Source organism: Dermacentor silvarum, chromosome 5, assembly GCF_013339745.2.
Source record: "Dermacentor silvarum isolate Dsil-2018 chromosome 5, BIME_Dsil_1.4, whole genome shotgun sequence".
Classification (NCBI taxonomy): Eukaryota; Metazoa; Arthropoda; class Arachnida; order Ixodida; family Ixodidae; genus Dermacentor; species Dermacentor silvarum.
The window spans coordinates 129839054-129858515 of NC_051158.1; the positions used below are offsets into that span (position 1 = coordinate 129839054).

Consider the following 19462-nt stretch of genomic DNA (forward strand, 5'->3'; position numbering starts at 1 on the left):
TGATTGTTTATTGAGATATCGTGGCTGAGATCTGGGGGTAAACAAATGGTAGTTTGCGCACATCGTCAGAATCATTGTTAATAATAAAGGTATCGAAGTATTATAGTAAGCCGATTCGCCCTTGAATGACTAAGTCAGTACTAACACTAATGAAGGAAATACAGTTCCGGAACCGAGATGTAGGACCATCTACAAGCAACGAATATTACATCGAGTAATTTCGAACTGGCCGTAGCAACCTCACATTGGCAATTCATGGTCGTAACACTAGTATTACTCCTATTCATTAGCTTTACACGCGCGTAACTGTAAACAGTTATTGCGCACAAATATTTCGGTGATAAAACCTCAGTGAAATCGTGGTACCACGTCATACGTAAGAGAATCTGGAATACATTTAGAAACATCAGTTGTGTCCTTTAACAGGTATTGCTGAGACATTGGTGCAGGGCTAATGAGTGCTGGCAATAGCGCGCACTGGATAAAGTATTCACCATAGCATCACAGATACTCTTAATAAATACCAGCTTCAAAAATTGTGTTCATGGACAATGCTCTTCTGATTAGGTATTAGGTGGTATGCGACAATATTCCTTCCGTGGAATTAAAACAATACATCTTCCATGCATTCTTCTACAGCCAAGTAATACCTATGTAGCACCTAGAAATTGGCATGTCTTAAGCTTGCGTCGAATTACTGGGGCATAAATCATGCCATCGTCGTCATATAACTGGCGTCACCATTTTGGTGTTCCTCTCAGCCCACACATGTTCGTATCCCACTTAAATGCTTGCCCTAACAAAAGAAGTAGCAGTTTCACCCGAAATGCGATGCATCGATTGCGATAACAAATTAGTGGACCGCTATACAAAATAAGGATACTAGTTTTATCGGCTGTATAAACTTGTAAACATAGGAACACTAACTTAATCAACAAGCACGGTGGCACGCGCGCGCATGCAAACATGAATACATCTCGCTTGATAACCGCGGAAACTGGCTGTCAGAACACTGCACTGTAAACACGAATTAGCCCTTTAGCAAGTTAGTGCGTTGGGCGAGTTGGTGCATAGCTAAACGGAAGAATTGGGGCGCAAGGAAAAAAAGAAGGAAAACCAAGAAGGCGACAGGCTAGCGTTCCCTATCCTGTCTCCTTCTTGATTTTCCTTCTTCCTTTCCTTGCGCCACAATTCATTCGTTTAACAAATTAGCCCATAGGGGCGTTTTAACAGCTGACATGCCCTTTTTCCTCCCACGCTCAAAATAGGTGCTCCCACGAGAAGGAGTAAAATAAGCTAGAACCATTATTTTATCCCCGAGCTCATTCCGCGGAACATTAAGGAACTGCGGTAGTGAAATGGGGGTTTTCAAAAAAATGTCACAGTTTCGCCATAAGGGCGAAGCAATGAATGCGAAGCAGCACAGCAATGTCATACGAAGTAAGGTGAGCGGCTTTGGTAGCAATAAGAATTGTATAAACATGAGCTGATTAAGTAAGCAGGTGTGCTGCGGCGTAAGTAGACCGACATGAAGAGAGACTCGATTACCACGAGAAGGCGCGTGTGAAACGGTGGTGTTAGGGTGCCTCAATGCCCAGCGCCGCCGTCCAGGGTGGAGACAACCCCGCTAGCACCGCCATATTGAGTCACACGAGCTGAGACTCAGCTACGCTTGCGTTCATAAATAGTGTTACTCGCGGCGCACTTCCAAGTGCTTTGCCTTGATGAGGATTTTTTTAGCGGTATCGCATCTGCACATCTTTAGAACCAATAGCCGTTAACTCGTCGAAGGTCCAAGACGTAAATGTATGGCGCCGGGAACTTGTCAAATTCAATTTACATTTAACATGCCGTGTGTATGTTTGAAATACGCACTATTTTTTTTTTTTTGCGCTTCGATGCTTGGTATATAAGGTTTGCGACCCCCTGTGTGTGGAAGTTTTTCTTTTTCGCTGTTGTATTTTGGTTTACACATCACGCCTCCTTTACCGTAGCCAGCCACTCGCGCACGCGGTTAGTTGTCCTTGCGTTGCGCGTGCTCTTCGCGTTCGTTGCAATTATTTGACGATATCTACGCGCAATTTTGCTTTTTTTTGCCCACAAAACTGTGTGCTGACAGGATTAAGCTGGTGTAAAAATAACTGCGACGTGAAAATAAGGTTTAGTTAGTGCTGTAGAGAAACATGTAACGTAACTTGTCTGTGTCAATCTTGCGTAGTACACACAAGAAACGAAACGATGCACAAAATACATTTACTTATAATGTCTAGTACAATAAATCATGAAAGAGATATGTACATGAAAAATTATATGTACTGTGTGGCGCCTGAAGGTTATGTTGAAAGACGAGATAAAAAAAATGCGCAAAGTAGGCTCGACACACAATTCGGGATAGTGAGAGTTTTTTTTAAATTTATTCATTACATGGGGGGGGGGGTGGTTCAAGTGAGTACATCAACCTTATTACCCACAATATAAATCGAAAACAAGAATGCAAACAAGAAAACGCAACCGCGGGTAATATTAATCAAGATATCCAGCCAGAATACATCAGCTACCATCGAATACGTCGCATCACCCAAACACATCGATGGCGAGTACAGAACATTTTATAAATAACCATTAGAACACTGATAACTACATTGAAAAAATAAACAACACTGCATACATAACGCGTACAAAAACCGTAAATGAAACTAAGACAGTCAAATACAGATTAGCAATGTTTTTCACTTCGAAAATATAGTCCATGATGATGTAGGGCTATTGACTTTAACAGATGGCGCCCATCCTGTCGATTTCCCTCGTACTGGTCCTCTTCAAAGTGTTTCTAAGTACAAGTAAAACAACAAAAGTGATTATTGATATGAAAAGTTGCCTTGTAAATACCGAGAACCCATTACAGTGCTTAAAAATAAATTTTCGCAGAAGTAATGCTGCATTACCTCGCTTCACACGTTTCGAAGAAATGCGCAGGCTACAACAGACACCATGTCAGAGAGCGCCGAAACATTTTGGTCCCATGATGCCCCTTAACTCTACTACACCTGGGCATACCGTGCACAGGTATTTAAAGACCGTCACAGTACCCACTACGATCGGGAATGAGCACGAATGACCATCGGCTTACGAGCACCACGCTACAAATATATTCGTCTAAAAAATCAGCTATATAACGTAGAAACCTGAGATCCGCAAGATATCTGCTGAGAAATCAGAGAAAATCACAATGCTTCGCTTACCACGTACACAACAGCCGCTCTCCCTAAAAGAAGCACTGCGTTCTTTAGTCCCAAATAACCAGTAGCGAAAAAAGAAATTGAGGGGAAAAAAGAAACAAGAGACACACGATGTGTGCTTCCCGTGAAAAAATAAAATAGGTGGTTCACATGACGATTTGTAGCTAATGTAAGGCTATTTCGCGGCGAAGAATTTTCGTCAGTTCTTAAAATAAGGGTACTACTCGCATAGACTGCGCTGATAAAAACAGCAAAAGCCTATGCGACGCGCGCTCGCAAACCATAGGCTACTCAGCATCGGTGCAGTGCTTAGTTCGTGAGCGAACGTAGGTACATGAGCGAGGATCAGAGAATACTTTCTTATTTATGAAAAACACGATGCGATAGTCTAAACTTTCTTGACACTTAAGAAGTGTCAGGAGCTATCCGTTGCCTTCCAGTGATACCGCTTTACTTGGGCTTCCCATCTCTTCCTTCGCTCTGGGTCCCGGGGGAAGCGTAAACAACGAAGCCCTTTACGCGTCGATCCGGTGCACTTGGGAACACAACAGCCCGTCATGTCGACTCGATGCACTTGACAAGCTTGTCATTCATGCGGCTGAACACTGTCCAGCAAGTAGAAGCGTCAGCGAAGCATCCGCGCGCACTGTGTCTCGAACTAAGCACCGGCACCAAGCAATCGCAACCGCTCGCTGTGACTCAAGATGGCGTCGCAGCGAGAAAGCGGCGGCGCGGGGGCTGTCAAAGGTTGGCACCACCCTGAACGGCGGCGCTGGCATCGAGGCACCCTAGGTGGTGTTGATGAGAAGCGCTTCCCGTGGGCAGCGCGTGCGAAGGGACACACCTGTAGCGCTTCACTGCCGATCCGGGCAGCATTGCATGTGTAGCGTGCGTTGGAAAATGTGGCCCGACTATTACTAACTGAATGAACAAGCGTGGTGTGAGCGCGCACAAACAAACATGAATAGATCACACTGAATGACTGCAGACAACGACCGTCAAAACTCTGGCCGCAAGCGCATGCGCCGCAGCGGCGAAGGTACGTGCGGTCTATCGCTTCAACGGAAACTGAGCGGCGAATGCACGGCGCATAAAGGTCAGAGCCGTGGGGAGATAAGAGACGGTGCGGGCGGAGCGACGAGCGCGGTTGTTGGCAGAGTAGAAGTGCGGCCCCCCCCCCCCCACCCCGCTCCCTCCGGCGCTGGCTTCCCGCTTCCTTGCTGGCGCACTACGTGATGTGACGTCGAAGATTACAAACGCAGGCCGGTCGCGATTGGTCGAGAGCGATTTATCACTGTTAATAAAATGCAAAATAAAATACACCTTAAACGTACATAAACAGCATTTTCCAACTTTTTAAACCGTTTCAAGCGAGGAAGTACAAGTTTAGCACAAAATTAAATAAATAAGAAAAAATGGCATGGTGATACATGCGGCCATGATAGTTTCGTAGTTTCGTTTTTGGTCAATGCATCGTCGCGCGCGCCTGTTCCACTCTAGGCTGTTTGGTTGCGTGTTGCGTGGCTCGAAAAACGTTGACTTCGCGGGAAACAGCCAGAAAATGCCTCGTGTGTGTAGTGTTGAGGGCTGTATAAATGGCCCAAGGCGCTTGATCAGGGGCAGCGGCAGTGTTGACTCGATTGTGTCCTTTCATGTGGCGTCGGTCGGAGAGCCCCGGCTCCCCGGCGTTCGCAATGGCTCAGTGCTCTGCCGATGATAAAACGGCAAAAGAGCCAGAGAAACCGATGGTGCGCTCTCTGCTTTTCTCGCCCTCGGATTATATGTATAAATTTGCCCTCGGAAAGTATCTTGGCGTGCCCTAGAGGCCAGTCCTTTCTCGAGCAGCTGTTCCCTCAATGCGGCCTTCATCAAATCTCCTGCCGGTGACCCTGCAGCAGCAAACTGGCGGCTCGGTGAGTGCTGAATGTCTTTAAATAAAGCCACGAAATAACCATACCGAGTACGTGCACAACTTTCTACGCTTGTTCTGTCGGGAACATCGTCGCCTGGCGGACCGGACGCTTCGCCTCCCATCGACGAAAACGAAGCTCTGCATTCCGCCGGCGCGGCCGGCGGCTCACCGCCATCGCACGCGGAAACACCTACCGCTCGAGCACAGAGGATCATTTCGCGCTCCGTTTCACTGAATATCGTTGAAATGCAGTCCTGCTTTCCTGGCGAGCTCTTCGTTGCAAGGTTCAGCGGCAGCTACGGTATCCATCGCGGCGAACGCAAACGCAGCCACCATGCATGCAGCCATGATGCATCCAGCCCAGCGCCTCGGCCGTTTACGCAAGCGGTGACGTATCATGGCGCATTCTGATTCGCTGAGAGCAATGCAATCTGTGACAACACTGCTTCAGCGCCAAATCTAGGGTGAGAGAAATTGAGGAAGAGATATTTGGTCTTTGTTTACGAATTTCACTGCTAATAACTCTTTTTTTTTTGCACCCAACAAAAACGGCATGCATTCCTGAAGGTCCCTCTTTTATTCCAGCTGAACTTCCTGTTTCTCTTTAGTGTCCCTTTAAGTGCACAGGTGCATGAGTTGGGTAACGGCTTTAGTTTGCAAACAGCAAAGCCTGTTAAAATATTAAATTTGGCAAGCTTAGTTTACCAATAATGTAAGCTGAACAACATACAAAACTCAGCGTAGCAGCGGAAGTAATCCAATAGAAACTTGCGTCCAGCTGTTGCACGCCCTATGTGATATCACTATGTCCAATGTTTCAATTGTGTTTCAAGACTTCAGCCGTTTTATTGCCAGCTGTGAAGATGAAGGAGCTTCATAGCCAGACATCAGACGCTTTCCAGCAGTTCCCCTTTTCAGCAACAGAGGCCTAGGTATGCTCTTACCTAGTTTTTTTACCCTGTATCTTTTACCTGCAATGGCTAGTTTAAAGGCTTCAGTTAGAGGGATTGCTGTGACACCTGTTTTATGGAGCAGAACACATATATAGGCATGTCTGTTCCAATAATAAAATAAAAATAATGAAGGAGCCCAACATGACGTATTTCAGGACAAATGAATCATGGAAATTACTAAGTGACAAATAAAAAACCAAAATAACAAGACTTGTTGCACAGTGTGCAGCTGTGTGCATCACCATAACGACGAAAACCTGGTGCAAGTTAAAAAAAATATTCACTAGGTTGTTTTGTGTTGCATTATTGTCGTTGTTCTCTAACGCATTATTATTGCAAAAATGTGCTCTCTAGTATTACATGGTTAAATACAACAGCTCAAGTACATCATTAGCCTTCACCGTCATATCCATTGAAACGTAGAGTCAAATTCTTAAAAATTTGACTGAATATCGAGGGTGCTATTTTCTCTAGTGTCCTCTTTGCGTATGTGAGCCCAAATATCGGTTTTGCATTCTTATCTTTTTAGCATAAAAGGCTTACGCTGCGAATGAAATGCTTTATGACTGCTCTTTGCGCTCTGAAATTGTAAAGATTCTGACGAATTATTCAATGAAGACCATAAAATCTGGTCGAGCAACTTTACTGTTTCAATAAGATTGCTTCTTTTTTTAACACAGCTCTTAGGTGGCGAGCGTCACGTGCCACGGCGTTCTGCACATTGTAACCGAGCGAACGAGCCCAGCGAAAGATGAAAGCGCACGGGGAGCGCAGCGGCAGATGAAAAAAGTGCGCACGAGGAGAGCATGTGGCCGGAGCGGTGGAAGAGCGGAGGGGAGACGGCCTGCGCATGCGCTGAGTTGCCGGTGACCGCGACATCTTCAGTCACGTGGGCGATGTCATCTGCGCTTCCGAGGGGGGAGGGGGGGGGTGGAGGCAGGGTGGCTTGCGGTGGTGAGAGCTACGCTCGTCCGCGGCGTCAGCTGCTGAGTTCAGTCCGGGGTAACACGTGCGTGACGGGGATCACTGCCCCTGCAAGGGGCGGTGGCGAGCGGCTACTAGTAAGCTTCGATGTGACGCTCCCTTCGGTGTTGTCGCCGTTGACACTGGTTAAACGATTTCCACGCTACGAAGGGCCGCTCTCGTCGTTGGTGGAATGAACGCCTGCGAAGAAAGGCGTAGTGCCGCGCAAGACGGACTGTGCGGCCACGATGGCTACGATATGGCGCCGGAGTAGCGCGCGTCGTCTGTATTGAAATAGAGCGCTGCATGGTGTCTGCTGTGAATCGCACCCACGCGCTGCCTCACGATCTCTCGATTAGCGAGGCAGTCGCGCCGCACCTCGCTCCGTTTGCAATGTGCCGCACGAGACAGAGTGTCCGCGCCAGCTACGCCACTCACAGCGTTCTCTTCCTAATATAAACTGCGTACCTATATAATCATAATATAAAATATTGACACGCGAAATGAAAACACGTGTAGCGCTGCGCTGAAGTTTAGGATTAGGGAATATCGTAATCGTCGGTGATTTCTTTGCTGCACACCGATATAAAGAATGCCTGTGGCAGATTGCACACTTCGAACTGTTCATCTAAATTACTGGAAGAGACTGTCAATAAATATACAAAAATTAATATGCTTATTTGAATAATTACCTTAGATATGCCCATTAACTTCTTAAATAATTCCTTCACGGAACATATTTCAGTCTACGAATTATAGCTGGTGAGTTCGCAAAGCTATTTGAAACGAATTCTCAGGATTGCACCAGTTTTGATATATAAATTTTCAAAGTGTCCGATGACATGTATTGCCGTTCCAGTTGCTTTTTAAAGAAACCTTTGTTTTGTGCACTGAAACGCATAATTGACTTGACCAGCACCGCATTTCGTCAAAAACTTTGAAAAATACTATCTTGAAACTGGAGCAGTTCTTAGAATCTGTTTCAAGTGGATACGCCTTGTGAACTAACTAGCTACAATTTGTAGATTAAAATGTGAGCCGTAAAATAATTGGTCTAATTATATTTATTATTCCGTTAAGCATTTTGATTTCTCATGGAAGTAATGGCTACCTCATCGAGTTATTTAGATGAAGGCTTAGAATGGTGCTATGTGCCACAGGCAATGTTGTAAAATTTTGTGCGAAAAAAAAAGAAACCCTGTAGCGCGTTCATCTATTGTATCGTAAACGACGACGGTGGCGAAAATTTGTCAGGAGTGTATTTTTTTTATTTCAATAAAATAATTACGGTAAGCGTACCCTTGCGTCACGGTACGCATCACGAACGGTTGGACAAATCGGATAGATAAACATTTTACGGCGTATAACAGGGGTGCTTTGCCGTGGTTTTCGCTCATCGCTCTGCCTATATATATAACCAGCCGCAGAAAGTCATTCCCGCAAATCTGGGTGAACGTAAACCGTGACGTGCGGAGGCCGAGGGTATTCGATACGCCGCCTAACCAGAAGAACAGAGAGCGAAGTGTATTGCGCAGATTATAGAGCGACGTGCGACGTACAGCCGAAGATGCCGACGCAACTTCCCGTTGACACATGCTAAAGCAGGCGCTACCTCCCGACTCCGAGCTGCATGGAGTTAGTTCTTGATGGACGAACACATTATGCGGTAGTCCAACAGCTAGAGTTAGTGCAAATTTCACCAATTTCGTCTTAGAGATTACGATGCCTTGTCAATGAAAAGTTAGTTTGCGTATGGTCCGCAGAGTTCCGCCGTGTTCTGAAATTGCCCTTGTATTGTTTTTGTACAAAACAGCTACATCATACGAAACAGGCCCATTTTGATTTCGCAGAAAGTCCTCGTAAGGCTTACCCAAGCCAGCTGCGCTCGCCAGCATTTCATCGCAAACCACTGCTGCCTTTGGCGCTAGAACGGGAAACCTCCTGGACAGTCGTCTGAGGCTCATGTAGAAAAGACCGGCCATCCCGCAAGTATCCACAGAAGAGGGAAACGATTGCATGCGATGAAGACTGTGTACTGAGGCACTTCACCATTTATCCAACTGTGCGGGTTGGCGTATCGTACCGGCCGTTGCATGTGTAGCGCAGCTGGCGGTGGCACCGCTGGAAACGTGACTCATCAACTGAAAGTCCGAAACGAACGCCAGATGCTATTAGGTTCTCGTTTATTTCCAAAGTAATTAGCGCGCTAGCTACTCTTATGCACCAGGAATGAGTTACTGACAATAAAGTGTCATGCAATAAATACCACAGTTGAAAGCAGGTTATATTTTAAGGGATAACAAGCCGAGAAACGCGTTACAATTTCGGAAACTGTGTAGCCAACTTGTCGTACCGGATGTTGTGTGCGCTACGCAGCTGTCGGCGATGCCGTCAGAACAGACCTCGTCTAATTTTAAAACACATAAATATGGGCAATCTGCCAGTAAGTAAACAATCTGCGTTTTACTTTTAGAAATATGTTTGCATGATACTTTCACATTGGTTAATCTTCAGATAGAGCAACTGATGTGAGGGTATTGCGCAATCATTAGAGAAGGTAAGATCAGCTGTCCATTTGCAGCACATTACACATTTAGTTCACAAGGTGGTCAGCAGCTTCAGTTCGAGTTTGAATTTATTTTCACCAATATTATATCACATTTTTGTAACACAAATACATGCAGGAACTTAACAAAAAAGAAGATTGGGGCGTGAAAGGCGGAAAAAGCAGCGAGTGGAAGCACACTTTGTCTGGCCCCCCTCCGAGCGATACAAGGCGGGGAAAGGTCAGCATTAAAAATATAATACATGTTATAAAATATAACACTTGTTACAATACACACAAAAGTGGCACAGTACACAAATGTACCAACAAGCAAAATGGGCCGCATATTCAGAATCTGGGTGAATGTAAACGGTGACGTGCGGAGGCCGAGGGTATTCGATGCGCCGCCAAACCAGAAGAACGGGGAGCGAAGTGTATTGCGCAGAGTATAGAGCGACGATTATAGACTACGGCACCGTAAAATATATTCATTTAATGCAAGCTACAAGAAATACATAATATACAAGTGAATATTTTGCTGGTATTAGCTCACACAGAAGAATGCATTTACAACAATACTATCATGACAACATATTAAACACTTCCCAGGGCACCCATTCATAAGTGCTAATTATGTGTACCATCTCACAACTCCGGTTCCATCGGTCAGTGCTGAACGTTTGGCCCTACGAGGCGCAACTAACTTGGTGACAGCTGCTTCCGCGTCGCCGACATTGGCTAAAATAATACGCACTGACTCCACCTCGGCCATAAAAGAGATTCGGAAGGTATAGAATGCCCACACTGTCATAGACGAAATACACTACATGAGTGCACAGATGCCCGGTCAGCTTCAGATACAGTAGATTCCACGGGACAGTATTTCTACTCACAGACCAGCTGACACCGCCACCCACAGCGATCTGCCACTAGCTGTGGAAGCACGTTTTCCTAATAGCCCCCAGGATGATTTCCTGCACCGCAAGGAGCTTTTGCGCCGCACCACACGAGATTGAATTCTACCGTGTGTTCAAACATCCCAGGCGGCCTTACCCGCCAGGAGGAGGTGGTGTCGCGGAGACTCCAAGTGGGGGCGGCATTTACCCCATCGGTCACTTATGCCTGGCCACAACACTTTCGTGGATCATTTGGGGATACCTGCCCATATTGCCTAGCTCGAGCATACGCTGCTAGAATCAAACACCTGCTGTGGACATGCCCTGGTCTAAACCAGGGATGTAGGCGCTACCTGCAAACAGTGGACGTTCAACCCACGAGACCAGCGGACTACGTTTTTTGACTCTGATACAAACCATCGAGCACTATTGATGTTCATCGCCGAAACCGGCCTACATTTGTATATTTAATAGTTTTTGCGGTTGGGTGAACTGTCGAAATAAAAAAGCATTCGAGAATGAAGACGGAATCGCTCAGATGTAACACCAAGTTCATTAAGTGTGTGCGCAAGTGTCAATGTTATCATTTGGAAACCATAGATTCTTCCGCACCTGTTAATGTTCAAGTACTCAGTGTACCAGTGAATCAGGAGGAATCATTTCGCTCTAGAAATGCTAGCGGCTAAGGTTCTCCCATTCCTTTTTTTATTCCAGTTCTATGCGCAAGTGCCAACACGCATTCCAACATACCATCAAACCTTAACCATTTAAATTTGTTAAATAAAGCGAAGCACGAGTATTAAATTCGACGTTTACAGTAAAGTGCCATGCATACTTTTGAAGTACGAGTAATTTATGTTTAGATTTCCAGGTACCTGATACCATGCACTAAGAGTTCATACCGTGTGAATTTAAAAGTGCGCAATAGATTATCAATTTCTGAATGACTCGTAGGAATGACTGACACCTCCTAAGCACGCTTAAAGCCTCACTTAACTTTTTTCTAACCACTTCGCTATGGAAATTTTAGGGCATATGCTCATGGCTTCTGCTGTCGAAGAAAATTTAGAGTGTTATTCAAGCGTAGTTTTTTTTTCTAGCAGCGCACATGGTTCCCTTGGAACGGCAAAGATCGGCGTTTGTTTTTAAATAGTGTATTAATAACTTGTTCCGTGCAGACCATAGGCACCAATCATTTAATGTTGTGTTCACAACTGAAACAACGTCGTCCGTGTCCATACCTGTGAAAAACAATGTAGTGTCATCCGCATGTACGATAATCTGGGTCTGCTGATTTGCGTATACAAAATGATTATCACAAATAATAAAAAGTAAGGGCCCTATATAGTACCTTGGAGTACATCCTGTGTAAATTTTTGCACAGATGATTTCGCTTTTTTTATGGTTACGCATTGTATCCTGCTGTTCAGGTAATTCGTAATTAAATCCAGTGCAATGCCTCAAACGCCATAGTTCAATAATTTTTCTAATAGAGTAAGGTGAATAATCCGGTCGAATGCCTTCGAAAAGTCACCAGATAGACATAGAGTAATTTTTCTGTCATCTACGTTGGCTAGGGGAGAGGCCGCTAGGGAGCCAGACAGTGCGGGCGCCTTTCACGTCAGCTCCGCAGGTTTTCGATGTTTGTGGCGAAAATTCAGATCGCCGATCGACGAAATATAACTCCAAGAATCGAGAAGGTGAAGGGACTCTACGGATACCATGTTTTTCACAGGTAAGAAAATTTTCTGGTCACTGCAAAGACTTTCTTGTTGTGCCACGCCAGCAGACGAACTAAGCCTAACGCAGCAGTGGTCGACGCTATTGCTCTGGGCGTGGCTGCGGCTGGAGCAATAGCGAGAAGTGCGAGAAGTGGATCCAGCGAGAAGTGCGAGGGCCTCTCGCGACTGCCTTTATGACCTTCTTTACGACCACAATGGACGTCGTACAGGTATAAGGTGAAGAAATATTGCCGACAGACATCTGTAACGACGAGGGATGGCTCGACGCACGCGCCAAGTGTAAGAAAAGACAGACACCCGTCGGGGACACTCACCCAGCTGCGCAGGCAGCTGCCACGTTGGCCAAGGAAGAAACGTATATAAGAAGGGCAGCCAGAACAGTGCGAAGACTCAGTATGGCTATCAAGAAACCGAACGTGCCGGCGGACAACAAAAAGATCATCGTGCGCCCCAAGGACATCGTGCGGCTCGGATCAGCAACAGCATACGCAACGGAGCCGGACTGAGCCAAGAGGAAACAAGAGGCGAGACCTCTTGTGTCAACGAAAGACAACATAATAGCTGTAAGCACTCCATCAGAAGAGAGAGCCAGCAGATACTGTGAAATCTCCAAGCTACGCATAGGAGACAAAGAGTACGACGCGAGCGCATACGCAGGAGCGCCAGAAAATACAACCAAGGGCATAATCCGAGGGATACCCGATGAAGACACCCGTGAAGACATAGAGAGACATCTCGTTAATGAGCACAACCCAACGTTGTTGCAAGGGAAGGGTATATATATGCTACATATACTACAATACATACACATATACTACATCTACTACAATGGAACAGAGCACCGGTGCGTGCTATACAAAAAACTGTACGAGACGTGCTACGCATGCGGCATACTCGGACACAGATCCGATCTTTGCCCCAACCCAAAGAGTAAAAGATGCAGAGGCTGTGGCTGCGACGATCCACCGGTTTACCACCAATGCGAACCGAGATGTCGACTTTGCGGCAAAGACCACCAGACTGGAGATAGAAAATGCCACGCCAAGTACAGGACTCCCTATGTAGTCAAGAAACGCCAGTGGGAAAGGAGACGACGATACGAAGAAGGAATAGCCAAAGACCAAAGACACTTCAATGAAAGAGAACACGACTTCTCAGTGCTGGAGGGACAGAGACGAGAGCGATCCATCTCGCGCCCTGCCGGAAACGGAGACACCAACGGACAACCCAGACCGTGACAGGTGAGCTGGGTGGAAGCCGCCTCCGGGGAGCGCGCGTGGTTCGGGGCTCCCACTTATAACAGGAAAGGCGACAACGAAATTATGATGCAAATCCATAAACGACTGGAGCAATTAGAAAGCGATAACACCAGATACATGGACATAATCAAGGAACTCGACGAAGAAAACGCTAAACTAAAGGACGAGGTAGCTAAGAAGGACGTAATCATGCAGTTTGCGGAGAATACAGAGGGAGACCTAGTTGGGGAGGAAACGGTACCCATACGCACGAAATGCAGGGCAGTAGAAATGGATCCGGCTCAAGCCGACAGTAAAACACAGAAAAGAAAGGAAGAGATGATGAAAAGACATGATAGACTAGAAGCTCAAATAGAAGAAGACATAAAGAAAATGTGGGAAGACGTAGAGGAGAAAAAGAACAGGCGTTAGAAGGAAATGGCAGATATGCTTAGCCAACTCGCCAACGCGTTGCAGCAGATGACTACTACAACGCAGCAAATACAGCAGCAACTTACGGCCCTCCAGATGATTGTCGGAAACACAGAGAGCATGATACCAGCTAGCAGCTGCGGACCCGTCAAACCGACAGGTAAACCGTACCACAGTTCAACGGAAACATAGACTCTAGATAACACTGGAAACATTACCAGGAATTTGGAAGGATGGATGGATCCTATGAGCGTCCCCTTTGAAACAGGGTGGTGGGTTGCCCCACCAAGCTCTTATTATTTTGCCTAATGCCCTACCTTTATTTTTGAGAAACACACAAATACAAAGAATTCGAGGCATTAAAATTTTTGATCCATTACTTGGAACTGTTTTTGTACGTCTCTATTTTTTGTGGTCTCCCTACTTTTCTGTCATAGCAGGTATTTTTTTCCATTGCCGCCACCGATAACCTTGTCTCAGCCTCTCTCACTTTGCGTTTGACGTTCTTTGTTGCCTTGTTGCTGGCCATACCGGTCGCGTTTTTGCTGGTAAGCTTCCTAGTTCTTTTCCTCCACTGTGAGTCAATGTTTTGCCTGTACAAATACCTGAATACTCTTCCACTCCATCTACTTTCTTCCATTTTCCTCAGTCGTTCTTCAAAATTAATTTTACTCTGAGCCTCCCTTGCTTCAAAATTTGTCCAGCCCATATCACCGTGCACAGCTTCATTAGTAGTTTTTCTATGGGCGCCCAACGCGAGGCGTCCCACTGACCTTTGTTTGCCATCGAGTCCTGATTGTACTCGTGACTTCAAGCAAACAACCGCATTTCCAAATCTAAGCCCTGGAACCATTGCACCATTCCATATACCCCGGAGCACCTCTTACCTATTGTATCCCCACAGCGCCCTGTGTTTCATTATGGCCGCATTTCTCTTCCCTTTTGCTGTTGTTTTCTCCTGTGTCTCCAGATATCTATCGCCTTCGTTTATCCATATACCAAGGTATTTGTATTCTTTTACCCGAGGTATTTCCTGGCCCAGAATCAACACTGCCTGTTCACTGTTTTCATTGAAAACCATAAAACCTGATTTTTAGCTCTAAATTTTAATGCTAACTTCCCACATTGTTCTCCACAGATATCAGCCAGACGTTGAATATCACTTTGCTAATTAGCAAGCAACACAATGTCGTCCGCATAAAATAAACCTGGAAGCTGCTGCTCATCTGTTGTGCCGGCTTGTTTGTATGAGAGGTTAAACCCGATATTGATTACTTTAGCGCTCTTTCCATCCTTACCACTTACATCATAAACAGCAGCGGGGATAAAGGGCTGCCCTGTCTGAGTCCCTTGTTAGTATCAACTTTATCCTCGCTCATCATCCCTTCCCATTCAATGCAAACAGTATTTTTTCGGTAAATCTCCCTCAATAGCTATATACAGTCGTTGCCTATACCTTCCCCTTCTAGAATATTCCACAAAATGCGGCGATCTACGTTGTCATACGCTCCGGTAATGTCTAGAATCTAAAGTCACATATAGTGGTCTCCTTTCTTTTCTGGATATGTCAATACACTGAGTAAGGACAAATAAGTTATCATCCAGCCGCCTACCGATTCTGAAACCATTCTGAAGCTCTCCCAATATGCCGTCATTCTCTGCCCATGCTTGCAGCTTCAATTTAATCGCCTGCATTGCTAACCTGTATATCACCGATTTAATGGTCAGCGGTCGATAAGAGTGAATCTTATCTTTTTCCCCCTTACCTTTATAAATTAATTTCATCCAACTTTGTCTCCAACTTAGTGGTATTCGCCTATGTTGTAAGCATTTTGCTACTGCTTTCAACAGAGCTTCCTTACTTTTTGGTCCTAGCTCATTAATCAGTCTAACGGGAACCTCGTCTAAACCTGTGGCTGTGCGCTTAGGAATTTTCTCTTCAGCTTTCTTCCAGTTGAAATTACTCAGCACCAACTCCTTTTCCGTCTGGTTTTCGTTTATTCTCTTTGTTTCCTCAATAACAACCTCGTCATTGCCCTGAAATGATTCGGCTGTTCATTTTCGAACATACTTTAATGCCGCGTCCCCTTCCAGTTTACTTCCATCTTCGTCAAGGATATGTGGCTGTACTGTTCCCAACTTCCTGCCTAATACTTTAATGTTGTTCCAAAATATTCTAGGTGCGGCCTTTTTTTTGCACGTATTTCTGACAACCAACGTTCACTTTCACCTTTAATCTTTGCTTGAACTAATATTTGAACCATGGTTTTTTTCCCGCGGTATATTTCCAATTTTCTGTCTATTTCATCCTGCGGCAACTGAATTTTTTGCCTGTCTGTGTTCTCGTGATGCTTTCTTTCGTTCGTCGATCGCCTTCCATATCTCCCTGTTCCACCAGCTTTTCGGCTTCCTTTTTCCTTCACAACAAGCATGTTGCTTCTCTTTCCTGATTTCTTTCGTCATTACACTTACAAGCTCACCATATTCCCACTCCTTGCTTGGCCATTTCTATAGTTCTTTCTCGGCTCTTGTGGCTATATTTGCTATTTGTTCATCGTTCAAATTTGGACTGGTTATTCTCCGTTCCTTGCTCTCTTTCCCAACTACATATCCCATTTTCAAAATGATGCGTTTATGGTCACTCCCTATGCTGCTATCCCCTTCCTCGTCAATGACCGTTTCTTTCAACTTGTCATAAATTCTTTCTGTCATCACACAGTAATCGATGGCCGATTGTCTATTTCCGCCTTCCCATGTGAACTGGCCATCAAATTTTGGCCCCGTGTTCACGATAACGAGGGCATGTTGCTCACAGAGATCTAGCATTAACCTCCCGTTGTTGTCGGAACAGTCTAGATCCTGTATGTGGGCATTCATGTCACCCAACAGGATAATTTCGCCCTCCATTCCGAAACTCTTAATATCCGCACTTAGGCATTTCACTAACTCGTCGTTCTATTCTTTGTATTTTTCTCTGTCCATAAATACGTCACGCCCAGCCAAGTTTTGAAATTTAAATTGAAATTGAATTTTATTTCTCGTTCATTCAAACGAGGGTAGGCTGAGACTAAAGGCATAAAGCCTGACAAAGGTCTCAGCCCCCACGAACGACAGGGTTGACAGCAGATCACACACATATGCACAATTTTGCGCGTTACAACAGCGTTGGTTACAGTGAAAGTTCATGGTTGCACTGTCCATGGTCATTAGACTCTTCAAATTTACATATATAAAAAAGTAAAAAAAAAGTACAGCAAAAGCTAAGTACAACTAGGCATTTCAGATTCTAATGGTGCACAAAATAAACGTCAGCGAATTTACAGAGTAATATAGAGTAACGACATGCGCAAGAAAAAAAAATAAGCACATCCCGATTGTGTGCCAAAAAATAAAAAAATAAAACATAAATAAAAAGTGGAAACAGGACCTGGATGCAAAACATATTTGTGTTAATACAAAACGCAAAAATATGACATGAACTCACATCATGTGGATCCTGCAAAAAAATTACATGTAATTCACTGCAAAAACATTTTTCGTTTAATGCACTCACTTATTCAATTTTAAAGTATATATCTTCCCTACCTAACCCATCTCGCATTTCCTTTTTAAATGTCTTTAAAGAAGTATTTAAGGATACAAATGCACTGAATTTGTTCATTATTTTTGTGGACTGATAGACAAATGTTTGTTTTCCATAATTGGTCCTTGCTTTTGGTGTGCGTCGTGTGCTGTGTCGCAAGAAGTATCCGGAGAGGCTACGTTCACTACATTGGGCGCCTGCGTTTCTCTTTCGGATTTCTAGAAGAATTTGCATATAATATATCTTGTCCGCACGCAGCATATCATATTTTTGGAATAGTGGACCAGTTCTTAGATCTGAAAAGCAACCGTGGTAATTTGCATATAAGCGAATAACTCTTTTTTGCAAGGTAATCAATTTTGTGAAATTTGTCCTGCTGGTTGTACCCCAAACCAATATCCCGTAGCAAAGCTTTGAATAAATAAGTGCATTATACAGTTGTTTTTTCACCCATAGAGGGATCAGATGTGCAATTCTATAGATTACACCGATGTTTTTTGATAATTCACCGCAAAGGGAATTCACATGTGTATTCCACGACAATTCTTCACTAAAATGAATTCCCAGAAACTTTTGTTGTTTGACCTGTTTAATAAGGAAGTTGTTAAATTTTACTTCTATTCTACCCTCAATTTTTTTATTAGGTGCCCTAAATATAATGTAGGCTGTTTTAGTTGCGTTCAGCTGGAGTTTGTTGGTCGTCAACCAGTCAGATAACAAAATTGCATATTCATTTATACACTGCTGTAATTCTGGTGTGTTATCGGCTGTGAAGAACACATTTGTATCATCTGGATACATTGCCAACGTTTGGGAACCTGGTAAATCTGTAATATCATTAACATAAATTAGAAATAGTAACGGTCCTAACTTTGAACCTTGCGGGACACCTTGATGCAGGGTAAGCATGTCAGATGCTGTAGTTCTCATCTGCACAAACTGTTTTCTATTAGATATGTAACTTTTTATCAAGTCATTTGCAACGCCTCGTACTCCGTATCTTTCAAATCTTTCAGTTAAGGTGGCGGTCCCACTCCGGCGGCACGCGCTCGGCATTTTAGTTATTGTTTGCGGACGCACTGTGCTTCCTGCGCTTATTGGACAAATGTGAACTTTATTGCGTTAGAAAGCTTACTTTCTGGGCCTTCCAATGATACCTAGTATTATCGCCTAGCCTGGAGCGTCACCTAACGGCAGTCATAACAGTGGGAGCAAAAAACGGCCTTTTTGCTGTACTAGTCTCCGCTGTACTGCCATTCCGACTAAACTATTCAACATAGCAAAATGAAATTTGCCGTGTCTTTAAATGAAATGGTATACAAGGTTTCTATGAAAAGAAATTTCGTGTAATGCAATTAGAAATTTATATTGGCGCCAATAAAAATGGGCAAAACTACAAAAGTTTATGAATGAATATCTTTTTTCCTTTTAAACTCAGGACAACAACATGTAGTGGTTTTCTAGGCTACAGTGTACTTATCATCTATGCAAAGTTGTTTTGTGTTCTAATGAACAGGTTGTGAGGTATTATTACTTACATTTGGCAATTTATGACTATACTTGGTCACGCATTACCGGCGACGGGACAAAACTATTCGAGCTGAAACTCTGAAATTTTAAATAATCAAACAACAAGCCCTTATCTCCATTTCTATGCAGAGAAAATTAGCTTATGTTAATTAGGGAATCTACAGGGGAGTAGTGAATTTAGCTAATTTATCTGCTTACCAGGTCCGTGCAAATTGACATTCTTTTTCATGTAAACGCTTATTCACAACAATTGTTGCACATTACTATAACCATACAGTGTCTTGTAATTACTAGCACTCACGAGTTTTACTAAGCAGTGCTTGAAACAGATGATTTTAAATAAATAATTAATCTCACAGGCGATTTTCGGTGGTGGCGCCACTAAACATTACAAAGCGGGCAAAACGCGGAGGGAATTCTTTCTCCAGG

General features: G+C 44.3%; 1 protein-coding gene across 1 annotated transcript in view; it reads right to left on the reverse strand.

Moving 5' to 3' along the window:
- Positions 1-9065, reverse strand: part of LOC125945768 (glutathione hydrolase-like YwrD proenzyme) — an 88286-nt gene extending 79221 nt beyond the window's left edge. The window contains exon 1 of the mRNA XM_049668057.1: positions 8938-9065. Within this exon, the coding sequence (XP_049524014.1) occupies positions 8938-9049 (112 nt within the window). The 5' untranslated portion in view covers positions 9050-9065. The remainder of the gene's footprint in view (positions 1-8937) is intronic.
- Positions 9066-19462: the final 10397 nt, after the last annotated feature.